Genomic DNA, 27,028 nt, shown 5'->3' with positions numbered 1-27,028 from the left:
CTGACATTCCACGTGGCTGGAAGGGAGGGATATGGGGAGGGTGGTGCAGGATAAAACTGGAAAGGTAAGCCGAGGCCAGCTCTTACCAGGCCCTGTGGCCGAATTAGTTTGGATTTTATCTTAAAGGCAATGGGCAGTCACCAGCAGGTTTTAATCAAGTACCATTTTGACCCAAATTTGCCTTTTAGAAAAATTCCTCTGGCTTCAGTGAACAGGCTGAAGTGAGCAAGCCTGGAAGTCAGGAAGACAATTGGAGGCCTTCCCGATAAACCAGTACCGAAGAAAACCGGGCCAGGCATGGCGGCTGCTGCCTATAATCTCAAAACTTTAGAAGTCTAAGGTGGGTGGATGTCTTGAGCCCAGGAGTTTAAGACCAGCTTGAGCAATGTGGTGAAACCACATCTCTACAAAAACAAAATATTAGTTGGGTGTGGTGGCTCATACCTGTGGTCATACCTCAGCTACCCCAGAGGCTGAGGCAGGAGGACAGCTTAAGCCCGGGAGGTTGAGACTGCAGTGAGCCGAGATCACACCGCCGTGCTCCAGCCTGGGAAACAGAGGGAGACTGTCTCAAAGAGAAAAAGAATACCATTCTTCACCTATTAGTGCCCCAATGTTCTCATGAGAACCTTGCTGATGCAGTGAATTCAACTGTCATTGTAATTCAGCAATTCACACATTTAAGTTTGTGTTTGATTTTTCATAACATCAACCCTGTGGAAAAAAGAAATATGGAATTGTGTTTGGGCTATCATGGAAACTCTCTGGATCTTAGACCGTGACATATGCTAAGATGTGAGCTTTGCGTTCTTCTCTCTGTGAGTGCTCAAGAGCAGCAGTCCCCAGGTTTTATGGCACCAGAAACCAATACCATGGAAGACAGTTTTTCCACAGACTGGGGGCAGGGGGTCCGTTTTGGAATACTTCAAGCACATCACATGTATTGTGCACTTTGTAATTATTACACTGTAGTATATAATAATCATACAACTCGCCATCATGTACAATCAGTGGGAGTCCTGAGCTTGTCTGTTTTCCTGAAACTAGATGGTCCCATCTGGGGGTGATGAAAAATAGTGACAGGTTATCAGGCATTAGATTCTCATAAAGACAGAGCAAGGTAGAACCCTTGCATGCACAGTTACACAATAGGGCTCCTGCTCCTATGAGAATCTAATGCTGCCACTGACCTGACAGGAGGTGGAGATCAGGCGGCAAAGAGGGGAGTGGCCGTAAATACAGATGAAGCTTTGCTCGCCCACCTGCTGCTCACCTCCTGCTGTGTGGCCAAGTACAGGCCTGTGATTCAGGGATTAGGTGCCCCTGCTCCACTGCATCCAAAAGGACCCTCCCCACACCAGTCTTCATCGTGGTCAAGTACAGAAGCCACTTAGCTCCTAAGGCATGTGTCTCAGCTGGCATTTCATCACAATCAACAGTAAGTGGCACCTTGAAACATTATGAGGTCACTTCCTGAAAATCACCAGCATCCCATTTCCCATTGACAAGAAGTTCAACGCTGCCCCTTGGATAACCAAACCTATGCCCAAATCCCATTTTTTGTGGGTCTTTCTCCCAGAACCCTTCCTAGAATCAGTTCTCTATATGTCAGAGTCCAATCAAAAGGCATAAATCACCCAAAGTTTAAAGTGGAAAAATTTAAAATAAAAAAAGCAACTATGTAACCAGAAAACACCATATGAGAGATTGGCTACAAAAGTAAAGAGAACTCTAGAGAACATAGGGCTAGCAGAGGCCAGACATGGTGGCTCATGCTTACAATTGCAGCAATTTGGGAAGCCAAGGCAGGAGGACTTCTTGAGGCCAGCAGTTTGAGACCACCTTGGAAACACAGTGAGACCCTGGCTCTACCAGAAAAAGAAAACAAAGGCCAGGTGTGGTGGCACACACTTGTAGTCCTGGTTACTTGGGAGGCTGAGGTGAAAAAATTGCTTCAGCCCAGGAGGTTAAGGCTGCGGTGAGCCATGATTTCACCACTGCACTTTAGACTGGGCTAGAGAGACCCTGCCTCAAAAAAACAAAGTATAGGACCAGCTGTTACAATGAGCAGTAACTTCCTACTGTCCCTACACTGAGATCGAGTGACCAAGGAAGGGATTCCCCACTCAGGCTGAGATCCAGGCCCCCTTGGAGAGGGCACAGTCGTGGGTAATTCAATGGCAGAAGTGCTGCATTACCACATGGTGGAACATGCTAGCAATATGCCCTCTGCAATTTGCTGAAAATCCACCTTCTAGGGTGCTAGCTTTACCTATTAGTAGACAGTTGTCTCACCACAAAACCACCCAGGCAAATGCAGAGAAACTGCTGGTCACTGCCTGCTGCTAAGCACCATGCAGGGCAGCAGCCTGGTGCAGCAAAAGCTCAGCGCCTGTGAAGATGTGCACACGACTAGAAACAAAAGCCTCTTAGAACGCCCCTTACAACAGCACCATGTACTGACAACATTTAATAATGCACCAGTTGACAGAGGAAGCATTTAGGGAACCCACCTCTATGTTTGCAGAGCAGGCAGTGAAGGGTGAATTTGGAACTCAGGAGCAGTCATTGGACGAATAGCTGGTACCTGACACATTTCCATCTACCAAAGAACAAAAGGAAGAGAGAAAAATGAGATAAAAAACAGGCATGGTGGTTCTCACCTGTAATTACAGCAGTTGGAAAGGCCAAGGCAGGTGGATCACTTAGGTCCAGGAGTTTGAAACCAGCCTGGGTGACATAGAGAAACCTTGTCTCCACTAAAAATTTTTAAAAATTAGCTGAATATGGTGGCATGTGCTCTAGTCCCAACTTCTCAAGAGACTCCTGGGTTCAAGCAATTCACCTGCCTTAGCCTCCCAAGTGGTGGGGATTATAAGTACGCACCACCATGCTCAGCTAACTTTTGTATTTTTAGTAAAGACAGGATTTCACCATGTTGGCCACATCAGTCTCAAACTCCTGACCTCGTGATCTACCCACCTCAGCCTCCCAAAAGCTTCCGCCCTGTCTTTGCCCACGTAATCTAAGAAAACTAAGCTAAAATATATTTTGTAACCAAACCTAAATGAAGCTAAGTGGTGTGGCTACTATATTCAAAATACTTGAAATTCCCTTCACCCAAAAATAACTATCTGGAAGCCAAGAATGGCTATCTGGAAATCAGCATCCTCAGAGTACATTTCAGGGGAAAACTAGAATATGTCAGTGTAAACTATGAAAGTCCAGAGCCTTTGTTTGAGTAAGACTAGGTGCAGCAAAACCATGGGCTCCATGCATGATTGGTATTATAGAAGAGGCCACAGGGAGTAGAATTAAACATGACACCCTCGGCCGGGCGCAGTGGCTCACATCTGTCATCCCAACGATTTGTGAGGCCGAGGTGGGCAGATCGTTTGAGGTCAGGAGTTTGAGAGCAGCCTGGCCAATATGGTAAAACCTCGTCTCTACTAAAAATATAAAAATTAGCCAGGCATGGTGGCAGGTGCCTGTGATCCCAGCTACTTAAGAGGCTGAGGCAGGAGAATCACTTGAATCCAGGAGGCAAAGGTTGCAGTGAGATGAGATCACACCACTACACTCCAGCCTGGGCAACAGGACAAAATTCCATCTGCCAAGTTTCTTCTAAACTCAATTTAAGGCACCATGTACCACAAACCAGATAGCAAGATAATTAAATAAACTGTAGCCTTTTTCATGCCATCCAATTACATCTTGGTCAGTTCACAAACATGTTTCAGCCAATGCTAAAGGAGGTTTTCTCTTTAGGATTCCTCTCTCCCTTCGCCCTGCTTAACACAAGACTTCACACACAAAGAGAATGGAGACAGCCCCGCTTCAGGACATGCTACACTGAAAGAACCGACTGTCCCAAAAAGAGAGGGCTCCACACTTCTCTGACAACTCCACAATAGACCAGCTACACACAAATGCCTGAAGTAAGGAAGTCCATTAAGAAAATGAACAGTTAGTCAGATCAAGACTTCTGACCCAAAGGGCCTGCAGCTGGTCTGATGATTCATCAAAAAGTCTGAATTTAAATGGAGACATACTGGACTGTGACATGTAATAAAAGAACTGAAGCAGCAAAGTGTCTTGGTTTGGGTTTCCTTTCCACTGTATACAGCTCCAATGAATAGAGAAGTGAGCACGCCTGTGGTACTCCTGACACATCTGGGATAGTTCCCATCCACAGTGGTTGGCCTTTGGGATTATGCACACATTGCAGGGTCATTGCCCATCTGTGCTAACCTAGAATGTCCACATAAAAGCTTCTGCTTAGAGACTGCAGAGAAAAATGTCAAACCTGAAAGCCCATGAACTGTCTCAGCCAGGGGGAACACATGAAGGAGACACTACAGAATCTCACATCAGAAGCCCAATTTCAGGTTGACCTCTAAAGCTTTACAATTGTGAGTAATCAGCTTACTTTCGCTAGGCTCTGTTATTCTCACATCAATCAACAGAAAAACAGACTGAATAGTCTCCCAGATCAATTCCAATCTTAACATCCTCTGGCTTTATGATTAAAGAATGATACTAATTAATAAGGTTGAAACTGTGGCTTAACCCCGATAGGAGCCTGCTGGGATTATGATAAGCAAAACTAGTCCACATGGACACAGCCATTCTGACCACATCCCTCCCTATGCCAGCTATCATACAGATATGCACCACTGGCATGAGAAGTCCCTTCCACACAGGACTGACTGATTCAACAATAGGCTGATTTATTCATTCAAACAACAAATATTTACTGAGCACCTTCTAGGTATTTAGGGTTACAACAGAACAAAACAGACGAAATCCCATCCCTTACTTACATGTTAGTGAAGGAGGAGGGGGAGTCAAATTACCTTTTAGCGTAGGAGGAGGGGGAGTCAGACATCAAATAGGAAATATAATGAAGAATATATTTTATGTAGGGCAGTGCTGGGATTCACTCAGGGTGGCTGGAAAAATATTAAGGGAAATATTAGGGAAGTATAGAGCATAGTCTCAAACCTTTGGGAAGCTGAAAAGTTTTAATGAGCCAGGCTGAAGACAGCCAGTTCTTACATTCGAGCTTTAAGTCATAAGGTGAAGATTAAGATAATAAAAGCTTCCCTGGTTGAGTCTGTTTACCCCACATTCCTTTTTCTCGACTCCGTTTACTCATGTAAACTTCATGCTAGCTGCTCCTCTAAGGGGGAGGTTGAAAAAGAATTACTTTTTAATGGTATTTATTCTGGACCTCAGAACCAAAAGTTTTTATCATTCTTAAAACCACTCTTTTAACCATGTTAATTATCCACAAGCATGTTAACTTAAAACCTCTGGTGCTGCTTCTATACTGAATAAATGCAAGAATGAACAAGGAGTCAATTAGCTGCAATCACTCTCTAAAAGCTGATGATACCCTAGCCCAACTCTTACACTGTATTCTGTATGGAAGGGCATATTTTATTCATCTGATACTTACACTAAATAAATCTTAGTGAAACTAAACGTGAAATTGTAAGTACAAAGTGAAACTAAGTGAACTAAATCTTAGTGAAACTAAACGAGAATTGTAAGTACAAAGAAGTCACGAGAGGGAGACAAAAGGCCCAGATTAATCAAATTAATGTCTCCTTAGGGAAGACACCGAATCTGTGTCTGCAGGTTATCATCTTACCTTTTCATAAAAAATTTAATTTGATTGCCCACTTGAATGATGTTTTCCAGCCTTGGGATTCCCTATCATGAGGGACTTCTGAAAGGAATGTCTTCCAGTACTTCTTCCACACACAGATCATCCGCATGTCCTTCAAATTTTTGGTCTTAAAAACAATCTTCAAAGATTAAACTTTGTTTTTCAATATCCTTAAACAGAAGACAAAGAAAGAAAATCATTGTAGACAATAAACAACAGAACTGAAGCTGGTGTGCAGTGGCATGATCTCGATTCCTTGCAATCTCTGCCTCTCGGGTTCAAGCAATTCTCCTGCCTCAGTCTCCCAAGTAGCTGAGATTACAGGTGCCTGCCAGCATGCCTGTCTAATTTTTGTACATTTTTAGTAGAGACAGGGCGTAACTATGTTGGCCAGGCTGGTCTCCAACTCCTGACTTCAGCTGATCCACCCACCTTGGCCTCCCAAAGTGCTGGGATTACAGGCATGAGCCAACGTGCCCAGCCATAAACACTATTTGGAAGCAGCTTTTCGCTACTATCTGCTCGTGACTGCAATAACCCTCCTCCATTGGCTGCCTTACGGTAGCGCATTTCAGGCTACACTTTCATCTGCACTGCAGCCATGAGATCAATGTTCTTTACCCCTTCAACCACGTGAGCATGCTATTCAATAAGAATTAACTCTCCACAAAGAATTCATGGAACGGGAATGAAAAATAGTAAGCAGAGGCTGATTGAAATTAAAAGAGGCAGAACAACCAACGTTAACACATGAAGACTGTTTAAAGCCAGATTTAAAACAACATGTTTTCAGATAATGAGGAAATGTGATACTGTTCACATAAGAGTAAGGAAACTCGACTAAGGGCTACATATGAGCTGACACCAAAAAATCACTGCTAAATTTGTCAGATACGATGAGGGAGTGGCTGTGCGGGGATGCACACTGAACAGATAAAATGATGCGATGACTGCGATTTGCTTTATAATATTCCTGCAAAGGGAGGTAAAAGAATAGCAGAACAAAACGTGGACAATCTTAATGGTCACAGAAATTGAGAAACGGGTATTTTAGTGTTTATCGTACTATTTTCTCTACTTTTGAATAGGTATAAATGCTATAATTTAAAAATGTTTAAAAAAAAAATGGTCGGGAGCAGTGGCTCACTCCTATAATTCCAGCACTTTGGGAGGCCGAGGCAGGTGGATCACTTGGGTCAGAAGTTAAGAGACCAACCTGGCCAACATGGTGAAACCCTGTCTCTACCAAAAATACACACACAAGAAATTAGACAAATGTGGTGACAGGTACCTGTAATCCCAGCTACTCGGGAGGCTGAGGCAAGAGAATCACTTGCACCCAGCAAAAAGAGGCTACAGTGACCAAGATCATGCCGCTGGACTCCAGCCTGGGCAACAGAGTGAGAATCTGCTTCAAAAACAAAAACAAAAATAAAGCAAAAATTAATTTACTATTCCCTGCTCTGAAGCCACATCCTAACAGAATTCTAAAAAGAAAGATTCTAGCAATTCACATGGTGCTATTTATATAGAGATCTCCCTTGCACCTTTGTATGTAAATTTAAATATTTTGCAACCTGATGGCTCAGAGTGGTCCAAAGCTGGGCATGGTAACACATGCCTGTAGCCCCCCCCAGCCACTTAGGACACTGAGGCTGGAGGATAACATGAGCCCAAATGTTCTAGTCACGGCCAAACATAACAAGACCTGGTTTCTTTAAAAAGAAATGGGGAGCTCTGAGGGAGCTCATCGATGAATTATTTTGGTGACATCAACAAGTGCTACCAAAACACTACTATAAAATCCAAAATTACATCTACTGCCAGATTTTTCTCCTTACTTCTGGATTCATTTATCCAATTGCCTCCTCTACCTCCACACCTCAACTTGAAAGAGATTAATTTCTTTGATCTTAGATTGGCTTTCCTCTAACATCTAAGATTTGTATAAAATTCTTACTTCATGTCATTAGCACCAAATCTGAGAGGATCTACTATAGGAACTCTGTGAAATAAGAAACACACAGAATGAAATAGTTATCATATCTGGAAAAAGAAATATGCCCATAAACAAACAACAGTAAAAAATTAGAGGCTTTCAGTCACACTAAAGAATGATGTTAAATAAAATTATTCTGTCGATTCAACAAAAAACTATATAAACCTAATTCTAACAACCGTTCTATAAAATAAAAAAGAACCAATTGTTAGAGCTGAGAGTAAAAAGTGGAAGTTTCAGAAAGAGGTGAAGTCGACTGCAGAAGGTGCCCATCGCCTATCATAAAGCCTGCCCCAATCACACCCATCCCCCTTATTCCACCTAGTATCACCTGAGGTCAGGAGTTCAAGACCAGCCAGGCCAACATAGAGAAACCCCTTCTCTACTAACACAAAAATTAGTCTTGTATGGTGGTGGGCGACTGTGAGGTAGGAGAACTGCCTGAACCCAAGAGCCAGTGAGACAAAATCACACCACAGCACTCCAACCTGGGTGACAAGAGTGAAAACTGTCTCAAGAAGAACAACAACAAATTCCTTTGGGAAGGCTTTCTTCATAGAGATCTTCAACATGAGACTGGAAAAAAGGGTATGGAATCATCACCGGACCTTTGGCTTTTACAGCTTGAGGTATAAGGACAAAAAGAAAAAGGGATATCATTTGAACACAATCTGCAGAAAAGAATCATTATTGAATCTGTATTGCCCTTTAACTTTCTTTGCTTGAAACAGAGTTTCACTCTTGTCGCCCAGGCTGGAGTGCAGTGGCACGATCTCGGCTCACTGCAGGCTCCATTTCTCAGGTTCAAATGATTCTCCTGCCTCAGCCTGCTGAGTAGTTGGGATACACGAGCCTGCCACCACCCCCCGCTAAGTTTTGTATTTTGTGTAGAGACAGAGTCTCCATTTTGGCCAGGCTAGTCTCGATCCCCTGACCTCAGGTGATCCGCTCATCTCAGCCTCCAAAGTACTGGGATTAGAGGGATGAGCCACTGAGCTGCCTGAGCACTTTCTTATGTTATTAAATAGCCTAACCCAGGTAGGGGCAGTGGCTCATGTGTGTAATCCCAACAACTTTGAAGAACAAGGTAAGAAGATTGCTTCAACCTAGGAGTTCAAGACTGGCCTGGGCAACATTGCTCGACCACCTCTCATCTCTACAAAATTTAGGTCAGGTGTGGACCACATCTAGCTAAATTTTTTATCTTTTATAAAGACAGGGTTTCATCATGTTGCCCAGGCTGGTCTCAAACTCCTAAGCCCAAGCCATCCTCCCACCTCGGCCCTCAAAGTGCTGGGATTACAGGGCTCAGGAAGCCTCATGTTTTCGTTAAGAAGTTTCCTACTCTTGCAGACCTCGATAGTTTTCTTTTTGTTCTTTAAGGCAGGGTTTCCTCAGTCTCACGGGTTGGAGTTCTGTGGTGGAATCATAGCTCATTGCAGCCCTGAACCCTGGAGTTCAAGTAGTTGGGAGGCTGAGGTAAAACTACAGATACAGGGTCACACCATGTTGCCCAGACTGCTCTTGAACTCCTGGACTGAAGGGATCCCCCTACCTCAGCCACACCTGGACACAGCTTTCTATTTTTGAGCTACATAAACACTGTACCGGATCAGAGTTGGTCAACTGCCCTTTTCCAGCCAGCAACACACAGGACCTAGCTGAGACACTGCAGTTACCAGGCTTCACTCTGAGGAGAAGGCAACACAGCTCCAGGCCCATACTGTCCCTGTGACTTCCCTGAAAACCCACCCTTGTGACATCACAGAGCCCCCCTCAGATGGACCCAATCAGAACTCTAAAACAAAATGTCAGTTGCATGCCAGTCAGATGTGGGCAGTGCTCATGTTTCAAAAGCTAACACTGGCATGATTTAGTGTTGGACCCAGAAAAATGAAAGATAAAAATATGTAAAATACGCACTGAGTACAATGGCTCACACCTGTAATCCCAACACCTTCAGAGACCAAGGTAGGTAAATCACAAACTCAGGATTTTGAGACCAGCCTGGCCAATAAGGAGGCTGAGGAAAAAGAATTGCTTGAACCCAGGAGGCAGAGACTGCAGCCAGCCAAGATCACGCCACTGCACTCCACGCTGGGTGACAAGAGTGAAAACTTTGTCTCAGAGAAAAACAATCCTTTGGGAAGTCCTTCTACAGAAAGATCTTCAACGTGAGACTGGAATAAAAGTACAAGATCATCCTGCACCTTTGGCTGTTACAGCTTGAGCTGGAACTGAAAACAAATATATATCATTTAAATACAGTTTGTAGAAAAGAATAATTATTCAATCTGTATTGCTCTTTAATTTCTTTTTTTTTTGACGAAGTCTTGCTCTGTCGCCAGGTGGGAGTGCAATGGCACAATCTCAGCTCACTGTAACCTCCATCTCCCATGTTCAAACAATTCCCCTGCCTCAGCCTCCTGAGTATTTGGGACTACAGGTGCCTGCCACCATGCCTAGCTAATTTTTGTACATTCAGTAGAGACGGGGTTTCACCATATTGGCTAAAATGATCTTGATCTCCTGTCCTCATGATCCACCCGCCTTGGCCTCCCAAAGTGCTAGAATTACAGGCATGAGCCACCATGTCCTGCATTGCTCTTTAACTTTTATAATTTGTTCTTTACTTCTGTTATTGTAACTGAGTCCAAAAAATAGTATTAAAAAAATAAAAAGAAACCCCCAAATGCTAACATTCTGATTATCAAAGTCTACAGTAAAATATCCCATTACAGCTGGGTGCGGTGACTCACACCTGTAATCCAGCACTTTGGGAGGCTGAGGTCAGTGAATCATATGAGATCAGCAGTTCGAGACCATCCTTGCCAACATGGGAAAACCCATCTCTACTAAAAATACAAACACTACCTATGTGTGGGGGCAGGTGCCTGCAATCCCAGCTACTCGGGAAGCTGAGGCAGGAGAATCACTTGAACCCAGGAGGTAGAGGTTGCAGTGAGCCAAGATCATGCCATTGCACTCCAGCATGACGGACAAGGGGGAAACTCCAGCTCAAAAACAATGAAATAAAATAGAGCAAGAAAAAGAATGATATAATCCCATTATTTAAGCCAACGTACATACAGCCAGACTTTCTATAACAGTCTGAACCAAAGTATAAGGCCAGAAAAACATACCAGCTAATGTCATTTAATATATACAGTTCTAAATGAAAAATGTAATATTTTCAAAACCTAAACATTAGTGTAACCTTATTGGACTTACAAAAACAATTTTTTTGACTAATAGAAACCAAAGATTCTCCTGAACTGCAACATTTCAGCTAGCATTTATTTACTCAAGATTGAAATAATACAACATTTATAAAAAGTCAAGAACTGGGATGGGCACTGTGGCTCATACTTGTAATCCCAGCACTCTAGGAGGCCGAGGTGGTCAGATCACCTGAGGTCTGGAGTTCGAGACCAGCCGAACCAACATGGAAAAATCCCATCTTTACTTAAAAACAAACAAAATTAGCTAGACATGGTGGTGTACACCTGTAATCCCAGCTACTTGGGAGACTGAGGCAGGAGAATTGCTTGAACCCAGGAGGAGGAAAAGGTTGTGGTGAGCTGAGATCAAGCCATTTGCACTCCAGCCTGGGCAACAAAACCTAAACTACGTCTCAAAAACAAAAAAGAAATTCAAGAGCTAGTCATTAAACAGGCTCACACCTATAACCCCAGCATCTTGCAAGGCCTAGGTGGGTGGATCTCCTGAGGTCAGGAGTTCGAGACCACCCTGGCCAACATGGTGAAATGCCAACTCTACTAAAAATACAAAAATTAGCCCGGCATGGTGGCACGTACCTGTAGTCCCAACTACTACAGACACTGAGGCAGGAGGATCGCTTGGACCTGAGAGGTGGACATTGCAGTGAGCTGAGACCATGCCACTGCCCTCCTCCCTGGGTGACAGAGCAAGACTCTCTCAAAGAAACAAAAAATGTCAAGAGCATGGGAAGTAGTAAAATTAAACATAACCGACCATCTCCCATCAGAATAGCTCCATTTTTTTGTTATCATTATGTCTTAAAGTCTATTTGCTAAACATTGACATTTGTACTAAAGTTTTAAGTGCACCATATAACACATTAGTGCTGAGTGAAGTTTAATATCCTTTGCTGTACACTAAACTTGAATATCATACTTACAGATCAAAACAAAAGGATCTTTCCCTAAGGTAATTATCACTAGTGCTGCTTTAAAATTATAAAATGCAAAGATTTTTATAATGTCACAACAGCTGCATATTATTGCCATGAGCCAAGATCACACCATTGCACTCCATTCTGCGCAACGAGAGTGAAACTTCATCTCAATGTATGTATGTATGTATGTATGAATAAATAAATAAATAAACAAAATGAAAGTCAATCACTGGCCAAAGTGGGTGGCTCATATCTGTAAGCCCAGAATTTTGGGAGGCCAGGGCAGGTGGAGCATTCCAGGACAGGAGTCTGAGAGCAGCCTGGCCAATGTGGTGAAACCTCATCTCTACTACCTATGCAGAAATTAACTGGGCATCGTGGCAGGTGTCTGTAATCCCAGATTCTTGGGAGGCTGAGGCAGGCGGATCACCTAAGGTTAAGAGCTCAAGACCAGCCTGGCCAACAGGGTGAAACTCCAACTCTCTCATACAAAAATTAGATGGGCATGGTTGTTTGTGCCTGTAATCGCAGCTACATGGGAGGCTGAGGCAGGAGAACTGCTTAAACCCAGGAGGTGGAGGTTGCAGTGAGCTGAGATCACACCACTGCACTCCAGGATGGGCAACAGAGCAAAACTCCATCTCAAAACATAAGAAGAAGAAGAAAGAAAACATTTGCTATGGGGAGACCAGAAATGTGATCTGCTGGCAGTCCTTCCATTTTAGGAAATCTAAACAGTGTGAGTCCATCCTGTTTTGTCCCTCTCCACTTCAGAAACAAAACCAGTAACCGAATCCATTCCATTTCTTTCAAAAGACATCTAACAATTAAGAGATGATATGCATGGCTCCATACTCTAAAAGGAAACCTGATGTCCTGGGTATCACAGACAGTTGATGAATGCTTGTTCATTTGACTGCTGTAGACTTCAATAATAAACTGTTCAATGCACTATGCCAGATAAATATTGCATCTCAGAAGTAGAACAAATACTGTTATTTTAGTTCTGTCTACACATAAATGCAATATTTACACATATGTATAATGGGTTAATACAAACAAACGGAGTTAATTGTTCTAGAGAGTAATAGAATTTGGACAACGTGAATTCTCATGTCCTGACACATAATCAGTAGTTAGAGGCATTTTATTTCACGTGAAAGGTACCATTATAAAACCAACGGTAAGCATTAAATAATTATTGCACACGATCTTCTCATCTGAGTTAATACTGAAGACCTACCTCCTGAAGCTGGTTTATCAAGTTGTAAATCTTCACGTGTAGAATTAGTAAGTTCATGTCTGAAAGGTGAGAATAAACATTTACTATTCACTATGCAATATTCAGCAAAGCATTATCCACTAGTACATATTTAACATTTAATCATCAAGGGTGGTTTTGAAAAGAAAAGACAGGCTGGGGGCGATGGCTCAGACCTGTAATCCCAACACTTTGAAAGACCGAGGCAGGCAGATCACGGGTTGAATGTTTGAGACCAGCCTGGCCAACATGGTGAAACCCCGTCTCTATTAAAAACACAACATTTAGCCTGGAGTGGTGGCAGGTGCCTGTAATCGCAGCTACCCAGGAGGCTGAGGCAGGAGAATTGCGTGAAGCCAGGAAGCAGAGGTTGCTGTGAGCCAAGATCATACCACTGCAATCCAGCCGGGGTGACACAGCAAGACTCTGTCTCAGGAAAAACAAAATTAAGAAAAGGTCATCTGATGCTTGAGCACAACTAAATCTACAGAGTAACAAAACAAAATAACAATTGCAAATTGTCTCATCAGGTGCTTCATGGAGCATGTGTCCTCACAAGTAAAGTGGTAACCTGGCAACATACAGCACTTTTGAAGCATACTCCAAATATTTTTAATCGGATTCTTTAATACCACATTGCATTCAAGGCTATCTGCCGCTCAACATCTATAAACACAATCATATATTCCCTCATAAGCTTTAAAAGTCTCAGGCCTAAAAACAAGACATGGATACTATTTTCTTCCATCTACCAAAGAAGGAAGGGAAGAGACAAAAGAGAGAGATAACCAGGTATGGTGGTTCATACCTGTAATCCCAGCAGTTTGGGAGGCCAAGGCAGGTGGATCACGTGGATCCAGGAGTTTGAAACCAGACTGGGCAACATAGTGAAACACTGTCTCTACTAAAAATACAAAAATTAGCTGAGTGTGGTGGCACGTCAAGGTAGTCCCAACTTCACAAGAGGCTGACATAAAAAGATCATGAGCGTCTGGGAGTTCGAGGCTACAGTGAGCCATGATCACACCACTGCATTCCTGCCAGGGTGACATGGTGAGATCTTGCCTCAAAAGAAGAAATGCTGGTGAAAATGTAGAAACTGGAACCCACATACATTACTGGTGGGAACATAAAATGGTTGAACCACTTTGTTTGGGTGTTTCTTTTCTTGTCATTTTCATTTTATTTTTTTAAATAAAGACAGGGTCTTGCTATCTTGCCCAGACTGGTCGTTTGCAACTCATAGGCTCATGTGATCCTCACACCTCAGCCTCTCATGTGGCTGGGATTACAGATGTGAGTCACCACACCTGACTGGTAGAACAGCTTTGGAAAACAGTTTCTCAAAAGCCTGAATGTACACTATCAAAGAATGCAACAATTTCTCTCCTAAGCATTTATCCCAGAGAAATAAAAATATATGTCCACACAAAATCCTGTACATGAATCTTCAGAGCAGTATTATTCGTAATGGCCAATACATGAAAACAACCCAAATGTTCATCAACTGATGAACAGATAAATACAATGTGGTGTGACTTTACCATGGAGTATATTGTTCAGCCAAAGAAGGAAAGAAATACTGACACATGCCATGACATGAAGAAACTCTGTAAACAATGTGCTAGGGGCGGAAAAAAAAAAAACCAGCCACCAAAGATCCCCACGTACTGCACAATCCTATTTCTATAAAAGGTCCAGATTATGCAACTCTATAGTGACAGAAAACAGATCAGCAGTTGCCTATGGGAGCACAGGCGTATAGGGGGAGTAGGAACTGATGGCAAAGTAATGTAGATTTCTCTATAGGGTAATGAAAACTTCTAAAATTGATTGTGGTGACAGATGCACAGCTCCACGAACACTCTAAAGACCACTGAACCGCATACTTTGATGAATCAATTGTAAGGTATGTTAACTATATTTCAATAAAGCTGTTATTTAAAATAAATAGGGGGCTGGGCACAGGTGGCTTGTACCTGCATATAATCCCAGAACTTTGGGAAGCTGAGGCAGGAGGATCACTTAAGGCCAGGAGTTAAAGACCATCCTGGGCGACACAGCATGATCCCATCTCTACAACAAAAAATAAAAACATTAGCTTTGCGTGGTGGTGTACATCTGTAGTCCCAGCTACTCAGGAGGCGAGGCAAGAGAATCAGTTGAACCTGAGAGGCAGAGGCTGCAGTGAGCCACTGCGCTCCAACCTGAACAACAGAGTGAGAATCTGCTTTAATAAAAAAAGTAAAAATGAATTTACTAATCCCTGCTCTGAAGCCACATCCAAACAGAATTCTAAAAAAAATACATTCAAGCAATTTACATGGTGCTATTTATATACAGATCTCCCATGCACCTCTGAATGTAACATTTAAATATTTTGCAACAGGATGGCTGGGAGTGGCTCAAACCTGTGCATGGTGGTGCATGGCCGTAGCCCTAGATACTACTTGGGAGACTGAGAAAGGAGGGTAACTTGAGCCCAGGAATTCTAGCCCAGCCCAGAAAACATAACACGACCCTGTTTCTTTAAAAAGAAAAGTCAGGGAGCTCACTAATAAATTACTTCGGTGCGATCAACAACTGCTATCACAACACTACCACAAACTCCAAAATGATATCTATTGCCAGACCTTTCTCCTTACTTCTGCACTCATTTACCAAACTGCCTCCTCCACCTCCACAACTCAACTTGAATGTCAACTTGAAATTGATTAATTTATTTATTTATGTGTTATTAGACTGGCTTTCCTCTAACATCTAAAGAGTTGTCTTAAATTCTTACTTCATGTTATTAGCATCAAATCTGAAGGGATCTAGTGTAGGAGCTCTCTGACGTAAGAAACACGTGTTTGTGAGAAATCACACAAAGTGAAATAATCATAGCTATAACAAGAAATACGCCCATAAATAAATAACAGTAAAAGGTTAGAAGCTTTCCGTCATACTAGAGAGTAATGTTAAATCAAATTATTCTGTTAATCCAACAAGAAAATATATAAACCTAATTCTGACAAACTTTCTATAAAATAAAAAAGAACCATTTGTTGGGGTTGAAAGTGAAAACTGGAACTTTTAGAAAGAGGTCAGACCAACTGGAGAATGTGCTCATCACGCATCACCAAGGCTGTCCCAATCACACCCTCTGCCTCGTTATGCCCCCTATTCCACTTAATTCTTTCCCAGACCATAACCCCTTCTCCATAGTAAATATGGACCATAACTCCATATTTACTATGGAGATACTTCCATAGTAAATATCTCCTACTTACTACATATTTCCCCAGCAGATTAAATGCTCCAGAATGCATGGGGCAGGGCACTGTCTTCCACACTGCCCAGTTTCCAACACCTGACTCACAGCTACCAAATCACTTCAGGATTATGAGGTTGGAAGTAGTGATTATTTCCTCAATACTTGCAGTGGTTCACAGCAATGAAAATCCTAAGATTTCCTTTCCCCTTTCGGGGACCATAAAGACAGCAGCAATACTATCAGAGGCATTTGAAGCAGAGCAACTCCATCTACAATAGGAGCTGGGTACAATGAGGCTGAGACCTACTGAGTTGCATTCTCAGCTAAGGCATTCTGAGTCACAGGCTGAGGAAGGAAGTCAGCACAAGATACAGTTCATAAAGACCTTGCTGATAAAATGGGTTGCAGTAAAGCGGCCAGCCAAAACCTAGATGGGGACGAGAGTGGCCTCTGGTCGTCCTCACTGCCACTACACTCCCACCAACACCATGACAGTTTACAAATGTCATGGTAACGTCTCAAAAAAGGAAGCATAAAAATAATCCATTCCTGGCCGGGCACGGTGGCTGACACCTGTAATCGCAGCACTCTTGGAGGTCAAGGTGAATGGCTCACCTTAGGTCAGGAGTTTCACAGCAGCCTGACCAACATGGTGGAACCCCCATTGCTACTGCAAATAGAAAATAAAATTAGCTGGGTGTGGTGGTGCACACCTGTGATCCCACCTACTTGGGAGGCTGAGGCAGAAGAATCACTTGAGAACCTGCTTGAGAAGTAAACAAGGCAGGCATGATCTGGGCTGTCAGAGCCACTGTGCTGAAGCAGGAGGAAAAAGTCAGCCAACAGCGCTCTGTGGAAAATGAAAGGTGGATGAGCCAGTGAGCCTCGAGGCTGAGGTGAGACAGTGCTAAGTGAAGACCTCTCCAACATGGTGATGTTTCAACTGTGATGCTAATAGAAAGGAGACGCACAGAAAGCCCTCAACTAACAGCAGTCCACAAACATCAGCCCTCAGCACAACAGTGCCAGGAGGCTGTGACCTGAGAAGAAGAAAAGCACACAAATGACCAGAGTGGCTGGAACAGAGCAAGCAATCCACAGACCGCATGTGGGAAAAGCAGAGGAACGGCAGAGGGCAGCTCACCCATGCCGCTGCAGACCCAATCAGGGGCTGTGACGTTTACTCCAAGTACAGTGGAAGGCACTACATAAGACAGTCCAGAGAATGACAGGCTCCACCTCCTACTTTCAATGAGCCTGACCTGGCTGCTCTGTGGCATGGCTCTAACAGCACTGGAGGGCAGTGGAGGAGGATGGAATAGAACCTGGGCTTTGTGTTCGGCTAGAGTCAGCAGGCCTTGCTAGGCTGGATACGGAAAGGGAGACAATCATACCTCAGAGTAACTCCTGGGCATCTATCTGGCTTGGGCAGCCGGTAGACCGAGAGGAGCTCATGGAGAGGGAAATGGGGACTTGGTCTGGGACACACGAAGCCTGAGGAGGGGTCAAGCAGATAGGTCAATATAGAGGTCTGGTATGAGGAGCATCTTCAGGGCCAGGAATGAGAGTCTCAAAGACACACACAATATAATATTTTTAAGAGGAGGGCAGCGTGGGATTATCTGTAAGTAAGACACAGTAAGAAGAGAGAAAGAGGCTGGGCAAAGTGGCTCATGCCTCTAATGTGAGCACGTGGGGAGGCCAAGGAAGGCAGATCACGAGGTCAGGAGTTCGAGAACACCCTGGCCAACATGGTGAAACCCCATCTCTACTAAAAACATAGAAAAATTAGCCAGGCATAGTGGCAGACATCTGTAATCCCAGCTACTCAGGAGGCTGAGGCAGGAGAATCACTTGAACCAGGGAGGAAGAGGTTGCAGTGAGCCAAGACTGCACCACTGCACTCCAGCCTGGGTGACAAGAGAAAGATTCTATCAGAAAAGAAAGAAAGAGAAAGAAAGCAAAAAAGAAAAAAAGGAAAGAAAGAAAAAGAAAGAAAGAAAGAAAAAGAAAGAAAAAAAGAAAGAAAGAGAAAGAAAGAAAGAAAGAAAGAAAGAAAGAAAGAAAGAAAGAAAGAAAGAAAGGAAAAGAAAGAGCAAGCTAGCTCAGGATGAATCTGCTGGCTGGCACTCTCTGGTCTAGAGAGAATGAGGGCAGGGGTCTTGAGAGACTGAAAATGAGACAGAGAGAGCAAAGGAAGAGTCCACATAATTAGAACATTTCATAAAAAATGGGGGGCAGAGAACAATAAGCTAGAATTCTGTTGAGAAGCAGAATGAAAATGGGGCCAAGAGCAACTCTGGGTGGCAAAAGGTCTTGAGTGAAAAATTAAAACTAAGTATTTTGAAGTGTTGATGAAGTATTTAAGGAACAAGATAGAAAAGACAGGTTGGCTGAGGTTGTACCTTCAAATGCCCAGTGGTGGCTACTGCCAAAGCTCTCTCCGTTAGTACAGAGTGGCACCCAGGCACAGGCAAAGCCCAAAGAAAAGAGGCTTCCCAATGGTGTCAATCTTCCTGCAGAAAACCTTTGACTCTACAGAAACATTGACTCAGTAAGAAGCATATGTGCTTCCATTACCCGACTCTCTCCTCTTACATAGGATTAAAATTTCCATAATCCATGCATATTAAAAACTGTAGGATGGCCAGGCATGGTGGCTCACATCTGTAATCCCAGCAATTTGGGACGCTAAGGCAGCTGAACCACCTGAGGCCAGGAGTTTGCGACCAGCCTGACCAACAAGGCAAAGCCCTGTCTCTACTGAAAATATAAAAATAGCCAAGTGTGGTGGTCATGCCTATAATCCCAGCTAGTCGGGAGGCTGAGGCAGGAGAATCACTTCAAACTGGGAGGCAGAGGTTGCAGTGAACTGAGATCCCGCCATTGCACTCCAGCCTGGGTGACAGAATGAGACTCCATCTAAATTTAAAAAAAAGAAAAGTAAGAGAGTCCACGTGTAGTGGCTCATGCCTGTAATCCCAGCATGTTGAGAAGAGGGGGAATCAACTCAGGTCAGGAGTTTCAGGCTACCCGGGCCAGAATGATGAAACCCCATCTCCACTGAAAATACAAATATTAGCCAGGCATGGTGGCAGGTGCCTACAATCCCAGCTATTTGAAAAGCTCCGGCAAGACAAACGCTTGAACCTAGGAGATGAAGGTTGCAGTGAGCCAAAACAGTGCCACTCTGCAGTCCAGCCTCAGCAACAACACTGGAACTCCATCACCAAAAAAAAAAAAAACACCAGTAAGCGAAAGCCTGAGCTGAGTCCTACTCATTGTATTTACTTTCCTAAGATAAAACATGAAAAACATTACCACCGGGTGTGGTGGCTCACATCTGTAATGCCAGCACTTTGGGAGGCCAAAACGTAGGAATCACAGAATGAGGAGTTCAAGACAAGCCTGGCCAACATGGTGAAATCCATCTCTACTAAAAAAATATAAAAATTAGCCATACATGGTGGTGTGTGCCTGTAATCTCAGCTACTCGGGAGAGTGAGGCAAGAGAATTACTTGAACCTGGGAGGCAGATGTGGCAGAGAGCCACTGTACTCCAGCCTGGGTGACAGAGCAAGACTCCATATAAAGAAAACAAAACAAAACAAAAGACATCACTCAGTAATATACTTTGAAGGAGAAAAAAGAGGCTTACCAAATTTTTTGCAGAAAAGCTGATCCACTGTCTTTCTTCATTTGGTGATTCTGGCACACTGTTCTTCCTTTGCTGTCGAAACACAAAAATACACGTTTTCCAAATGAAATGGGTTCACTAATTTGGGTTGTTAAATATTGTTATTATTATTATTTTTTTTAAGATAGGGTTTCACCATGTTGGTCAGGCTGGTCTTGAACTCCCGACCTCAGGTGATCCACCCACCTTGGCCTTCAAAGTGCTTGATTACAGGTGTGAGCCACCATGCCCAGCCTAAATATTATTACTATAAAATAGGCAGTATTTTTTCGTTCCTGTGACTAAAATTATTTCTAAGATTCCAGAATGTACTTATTACTGAAACAGTGATAACACTGAACACAAAAAGGAAGAACCAGACATTCATTAAAGCTGGGAAAAAGCAGAACTCGGTGTGCTCAAGAACAGCTAGCAGGCCAGGCACAGTGGCTCACGCCTGTAATCCCGGCACTTTGGGAGGCCGAAGCAGACAGATCACCTGAGGTCAGGAGTTCAGGAGCAGCCTGGCCAACATGGTGAAACCCCATCTCTATTACAAATACAAAGTTAGGCAGCCATGGTGGCAGGTGCCAGGAATCCCAGCCACTTGAAACATGAAGTAGGAAGATTTGCTTGAACCCAGAAGGTGGGAGGGTACAGCAAGCTGAGATCATGCCGCTGCACTCCAGCATGGGGAACCCAGCAAAATTCCATCTCAATAAACAAACAAACAGACAGACAGACAGACAGACAGCTAGCAGGCGACATCTGCTATGGGGAGACTAGGGACATATATTGCTGGCAATCTAAAATTTAGATTTTAGTAAATCTAAACAGTTTAATTCCATTCTGTTTTGTCCCCATACCACGCCAGAGCCAAAACCAGTGAGAAAATCAATTCGATTTCTTTGAAAAATGCATCTAACAATTAAGACATGATATGTATGGCTCCACACTCTAAAAGGAAACCTTCTTATGTTCTGGGTATCGTGAGGATTTGACGAATGCTTCCTCAGTTGACTGGCATAGACTCGGAACAATAAACTGTTTGATGCACTGTGCCAAATAAATCTTACATCTGACAAGTAGGACAAAGATTGTTGTTTTACTTCTGTCTACCCATTTATCCACTATCTACACATATTTATAATGGGTTAATACAAAGAAAATGAGTTGACTGTTTTAGAGAGTATTGGAGTTTTGACAACATGAATTCTCTTATCCTGGAAAATAATTAATAGTTAGAGACGTATTATTTCAGGTGGAAGCTACCATTAAAGAAATCAATGTTAATCATTAAATAATTATTGCACATAATCCTCTCATCTGACTTAAGACTGAAGACATACCTCCTGAAACTGGTGTATCAAGCTGTAAATCTTCAGTTATTGAATTCATAAGTTCATGTCTGAAAGGTGAGAATATTTAATATTCACTAGGCAATATTTAGCAAAGGAATATCCATTAGTACCTATTTAATCACCAGGGGTGGTTTTAAAATGAAAAGACAGGCTGGGCACAGTAACTCCTGCCTATAATCCCAACACTTTGGAAAGCTGAGGCAGACAGATCACAAGGTCAAAAGTTTGAGACCAACCAGGCCTACATGGTAAAACCCCATCTCTACTAAAAACACACAGCTTAGCTGGGCATGGTGGCAGGCACATGGAATCACAGCTACTCGGGAGGCTGAGCTGGAGAACTGCTTGCACCCAAGACGGGGAGGTTGCAGTGAGCTGAGATCACATCACAGCACTACAGCCTGGGTGACAGAGCAAGACTCCCTTTCATAAAAAGAATTAAAAAAAGACAATCTGAATGCCTGAGCACAACTAAATCTTCAGTTGAGGTTTCTACAGAGTAACAAAAAAAAAAAATTGCAAATTGCCTCAGAAGTTGCTTCATGGAGGATGTGTCCTCACAAGTAAAGTGGTAACTTGGCAACACGCAGCTCTTTGAAGTATACCACAAAAATCTCAAGTGGGATACTTTAATATTGCATTGCATTCAAGACCATTTTCCTCTACATATCTACAAAAAGAATCATATCGTCCCATATATGCTTTAAAAATCTCAGGCCTAAAAGCAAGACATGGGTACTATTTTCTTCAGCAAAAGTAGCACAACATTGTAAAAGAAAATGTAAGTTGCAGCCAGCCACGTGTGGGTGGTGTTCGTGTTTCCAAAGCTAACACTGGCATGACTGACTCAAGGCTGGACCCAGATAAATTAAAAAGGGGAAGATAAAAAATACAGAAAATAGGCTGGGCACAGAGGCTCATGCCTGTAACCCCAGCACTTTGGAAGGCCAAGGAAGGCGTATCACAAGGTCAGGATTTTGAGGCCAGCCTGGCCCATATGGAGACTGAGGCAGGAGAACTGCTCGAACCCAGGAGGCAGAGGTTGAAGTGAGCCGAGATCATGCCACTACACTCCAGCCAAGGCAACAAGAGTGAAAACTCTGTCTCACAAAGGAAAAAACATTCCTTTGGGAAGTCCTTCGACATAAAGATCTTCAACGTGAGACTGGCGAAAAGGGTATAGGATCATCAACAGACCATTGGCTTTGACTGCTTGAGCTATAAGGACAAAAAGAAAGAGGGAGATCATTTCAACACAATCTGTATTGCTCTTTAACTTTTTATTTTTCAGATGGAGTCTCGCTCTGTCACCAGGCTGAAGGGAAGTGGCACAATCTCAGCTCACTGCAACCTCCGTGTCCCAGGTTCAAGTGATTCTCCTGCCTAAGCCTCCTGAGTAGCTGGGACTACATGTGCCCGCCACCATGCTCAGCTAATTTTTATACTTTTAGTAGAGACGAAATTTCATCACGTTTGCCAGGATGGCCTCGATCTCCCGACCTCGTGATCCACCCACCTTGGCCTCCCAAAGTGCTGGGATTACAGGCATGAGCCACTGAGCCAGGCATTGCTCTTTAACTTTTATAATTTGATGTTTACTTCTGTTATTGTAATTCAGTCCAAAGAAAAATAGTGTGAGGAAAATAAAAATGACACCAAGAATGCTAATATTCTGTTCATCAAAGGTTGCAGGAAATATCCCACTACAGTCAGGCAGGGTGACTTACCTCTGTAATCCTAGCACTTGGGAGGCCAAGGCAGGTGAATCACCTGAGGTCAGGAATTGGAGACCAGGCTGGCCAACATGGCAAAACCACATCTCTTGAAAAACACAAAAATTAGCCAGTTTTTGGTGGTGAGTGCTTGTAATCTTAGCTACATGGGAAGCTGAGATAGGAGAATCACCTAAACCCAGGAGGCAGAGGTTGCAGTGAGCTAAGATCACCCCATTGCACTCTAGCATGGGTGTCAAGAGCAAAACTCCAGCTCAAAAAGAAAAGATAGGTAGATCCCACTACTTTAAGGCAATGGAGATACAGTCAGACTTTCTACAGAAATCTGAACCACATTATAAAGTGAGAAAAGCATACCAGCTAGTATTATTTAATACATATAGTATGGAATGGGAGAGGTAGTATTTTCAAAACATAAACATTAGTGTAACCTTATTGGACTTATAAAAACAATTTTTTTAAATAACAGAAACAGAAGATTCCATGAACTGCAACTTTTAAGCTGGCATTTATTTACTCAAGATTCAACTAATAGAACAGCTTTAAAAAGTCAAGAGCTGGGCTGGGCATGGTGGCTCACACCTGTAATCCCCACATCTTGGGAAGCTGAGGCAGGCAAATCACCTGAGGTACACTGTTCCAGACTAGCCTGACTAACATGAAAAAAACCCCATCTCTAATGAAACATAAAATTAACTGTGGCATATGCCTGTAATCCCAGCTAGTCTGGAGGCTGAGACAGAAGAATAGCTTGACCCAGGGAGCAGAGGTTGCAGTGAGTCGAGATTGAGCTATTGCCCTACAGCCAGGGCAACAAGAGCAAAACTCCATCTCAAAAAAAAGTCAAGAGTTAGCCAGGTGGGAGTGGCTCACACCTGTAACCCCGGCACTGTGGGAGGCCAAGGTGGGTGGATCACCTGAGGTCAGGAGTTTGAGACTAGCCTGGCCAACATGGTGAAACCCCATCTCTACTAGAAATACAAAAATTAGCTGGGCATGGTGGCACTCACCTGTAGTCCTAGCTACTAGAAAGGCTGAGGCAAGAGGATAAATTCAACTTGAGAAGTGGAGGTTTCGGTCAGCCCAGATCACACCGCTGCACTCCAGCCTGAGTGAAAGAGCAAGACTCTGTTTCAAAGAAAAAAAAAAGTCAGGAGCATGAGGAATATTAAAATCAAACATAAACAATAGTCTCCCATCAAAACAGCTCCGTTTATTTGCTATCAGTATGTGTTAAGGTCTATCTGCTAAACACTGATATTTGTACTAGCGTTTCAAGTGCACATTAGTGCTTAGATTTAATATCCTTTGCTGTACACTAAACTTGAATATCATACTTTCATATTACAGAAAAAGTATCTTTCCCTAAGGCAATCACCATTAATATTGCTTTAAAATTATAAAATGTGAAGACTGTTTTTATAGTTTCACAACAGCTGAACATTGTTTTAAAGAGAATAATCGAATAAACGACCATCACAACAAAAGCCCCACAACATAATCAGTTGCACCTTATAAAAGCACTGACATTTATAAAAATTGCCATTCAATATATAAAACAGTGAATTCCTAAAACTTTAATAGCAAATGATTTTAACTCAGAGTAGTACTAAATTAACAATATCATAAAAACATAAGCTGGGTGTAGTGGCTCACACTTGAAATTCCAGCACTTTGGGAGGCCAAGCCGGGTGGATCACTTGAGGTCAGTAGTTCAAGACCAGTCTGGCCAGCATGGTGAAACCCTATCTCTACTAAAAATACACAAGTTAGCTGAGCATGGTGGTGCACGCCTATGATCCCCACTACTTGGGAGGCTGAGGCAGGAGAATTGCTTGAAACCGTGAGGCAGAGGTTGCAGTGAGCCAAGATCTCATGCCACTGCACTCCAGTCTGTGCAACAGAGCAAGATTCTGTCTCAAAAAATAAGTAAGTAAATACAAACATAAGGAAGATGCATTTATTATGTATCTATATACCCGGTGTTATGTGAAGCACTGGCATGTTATCAAATCTTCCAGATAGACCTTCAGTTCTCACGACCACTAAAGAGCAGACTAAGCCTCAGACAGGATAAGAGACTTGGCCAAGCTGACCTCCCAAAGTGCGGGGATTACAGGCATGAGCCACCATGCCTGACCAAATACTGAATTTAACAAAGCAGATAAAGAGAAACCATTAGTTTAAAAATAAACAATATTAATTAAATCCATAAGATCCAGGGCTTTGCAATAAATATGTAAATGAATCCCCAATATCCATGCTGAAAGTTTGAAAGAAATGCTGACTGATAATTTAAGAGATACAACTTTTCCTTAGCTTTGCAGTAACCTAGAAAGATAGAATGTTCCTAATACTTGGACAGACACTACAAGATGAACACTGACTCCATTGTGTAAACTCTCATGAACAAAGCATGACAGGATTTTTCCAGTTTAGACATACCATATCTTCTTTCAGACAGTTCTTCAACATCCCATATTTTCTTTTGGATAGTTCTTCAATGTGTTTATGTAGATCGGTGATACCATCACTGCATTTCTCTGAAAACTGAGCAAAGGTTGATTGTCAATAATACGTCCCTATGTCAGAGCAACATTAACGTATGATGACTTATTTCCTATATTTTACTTCTCAACAGTCCATATCATTTTACTGCTTTTGAAAACATTCTTCCCTTTTTCGATGGTTCTCATAATTAGTTTAACTGGAGACTCTAAGAAAAGTTTTAAAGTTTCGTATCTCTTTTTATCCTTTTAATTTCTGAAGAGGAGGAGGGCAGAAAAGATCAATCAAATTAAATAAGACAACAAGGAGGCCACAATGAGAATGTCTCCAGGGGTCTTTTAGCAAACTTCCTAAAACATGTCTCAGCTGTGTGGAAATAAGACTTTACAGCAGCCAGTGAGGTGATGCAGGCCTGTAATCCTAGCACTTAGGGAGCAGAGGTAAGTGGATCGCTTTGAGCTGAGGGCAACATAGCAGAAACTTCCGTCCTCTCCCCCACCTTCCACTACCCCCTCCATGTCCCCATCTCCTCCAAAAATACAAAACTTAGCCAGACATGGTGGCAAGCACCTGTAGTACCAGCTGTTCAGGAGGTTGAGGTAGAAGAATCACTTGAACCCAGGAGACAAATGTTGCAGGGAACGAAGACTGCAGCCAGCCTGTGCAAAAGAGCAAGACTCCATCTCAACAAAGAAAAAAACAAAACAAAACAAGTTTCAGAGAAACCCCAAAGCAAAAATCCCAACCCTTTTCCTTCCAATCACTGAAACACCAGGAAGGTCTAATAGTTTTGCAGCATACCTGTAATAGGCTGAGAGTGACCCCCCAAGATGCTCATAACCTAATCCCAGGAACCTGTGAACATGACTTTGTATGATAAAAGGGGCTTTGCAAATATAATGAAGTTCAGGACTATTGGCCAGGAAGATTATTCTGGCTTGTCACAGTGGGGTTGATGTACTCACCCAGATCCTTATCAGAACAGAGCAGGTGATGGAGAGCGACGGGAAGTGTAGTGTTGGAAGCAGGAACCTCGAGTCATTCAAGAAGGGCAGCAAAAGCTGAGGAGTGCAGGAAGCCTCTGGGGCCAGGAAACTCATTCTCCTACAGAGCCTGGGAAGGTACCTGCCCTGCTCCCACCTTGAGTCAGTGGGACTGACTTTAGAATTCTGGCCTTCAGAACTGTAAGGGAATACATCTGTGTTGCTTCGGGGTTTTTTTTGTTTTTTGCTTTTTTTTAGATGCAGCTCCGCTCTTTTTACCCAGGTTGGAGTGTGATGGCACGATCTCGGCTCACTGCAACCTCCGCCTTCCAGGTTGAAGCAATTCTCCTGCCTCAGCCTCCTGAGTAGCTGGGATTACAGGCATGCACTACCAGACCCAGCTATTTTTGTATTTTTA

At 43.0% G+C, this 27,028-nt stretch overlaps 1 protein-coding gene across 49 annotated transcripts in view; it reads right to left on the bottom strand.

The window, feature by feature from the left end:
- LOC118151076 (uncharacterized) overlaps positions 1–27,028 on the bottom strand; it is a 207,101-nt gene that overhangs the window by 23,291 nt on the left and 156,782 nt on the right. For 22 of the 49 annotated variants that reach the window (XR_013529068.1, XR_013529066.1, XR_013529069.1 and 19 more), the window contains 5 exons: positions 13,076–13,134; positions 5,657–5,844; positions 4,857–4,952; positions 2,514–2,602; positions 445–547 (listed from right to left, as the gene is read on the bottom strand). The exons of 5 other annotated variants lie outside the window; for them this stretch is intronic. Coding sequence is in view for 18 of the 44 variants with exons in the window: in XM_078355209.1 (XP_078211335.1) it covers positions 26,236–26,286; positions 26,593–26,809 (268 nt within the window). In the remaining 26 variants the exon portion in view is untranslated. Of the gene's footprint in view, positions 1–444; positions 548–2,513; positions 2,603–4,856; positions 4,953–5,656; positions 5,845–13,075; positions 13,135–13,269; positions 13,520–15,072; positions 15,170–17,743; positions 17,844–20,007; positions 20,080–21,374; positions 21,434–23,113; positions 23,208–24,129; positions 24,248–25,564; positions 25,670–26,197; positions 26,287–26,592; positions 26,810–27,028 lie in introns of all 49 variants that reach the window. 22 more of the 49 variants (XM_078355221.1, XM_078355222.1, XM_078355203.1 and 19 more) reach the window with 14 other exon arrangements.

This window comes from Callithrix jacchus, chromosome 18, assembly GCF_049354715.1.
Source record: "Callithrix jacchus isolate 240 chromosome 18, calJac240_pri, whole genome shotgun sequence".
Lineage (NCBI taxonomy): Eukaryota > Metazoa > Chordata > Mammalia > Primates > Cebidae > Callithrix > Callithrix jacchus.
This window is presented reverse-complemented; position numbering and strand designations above follow the sequence as displayed.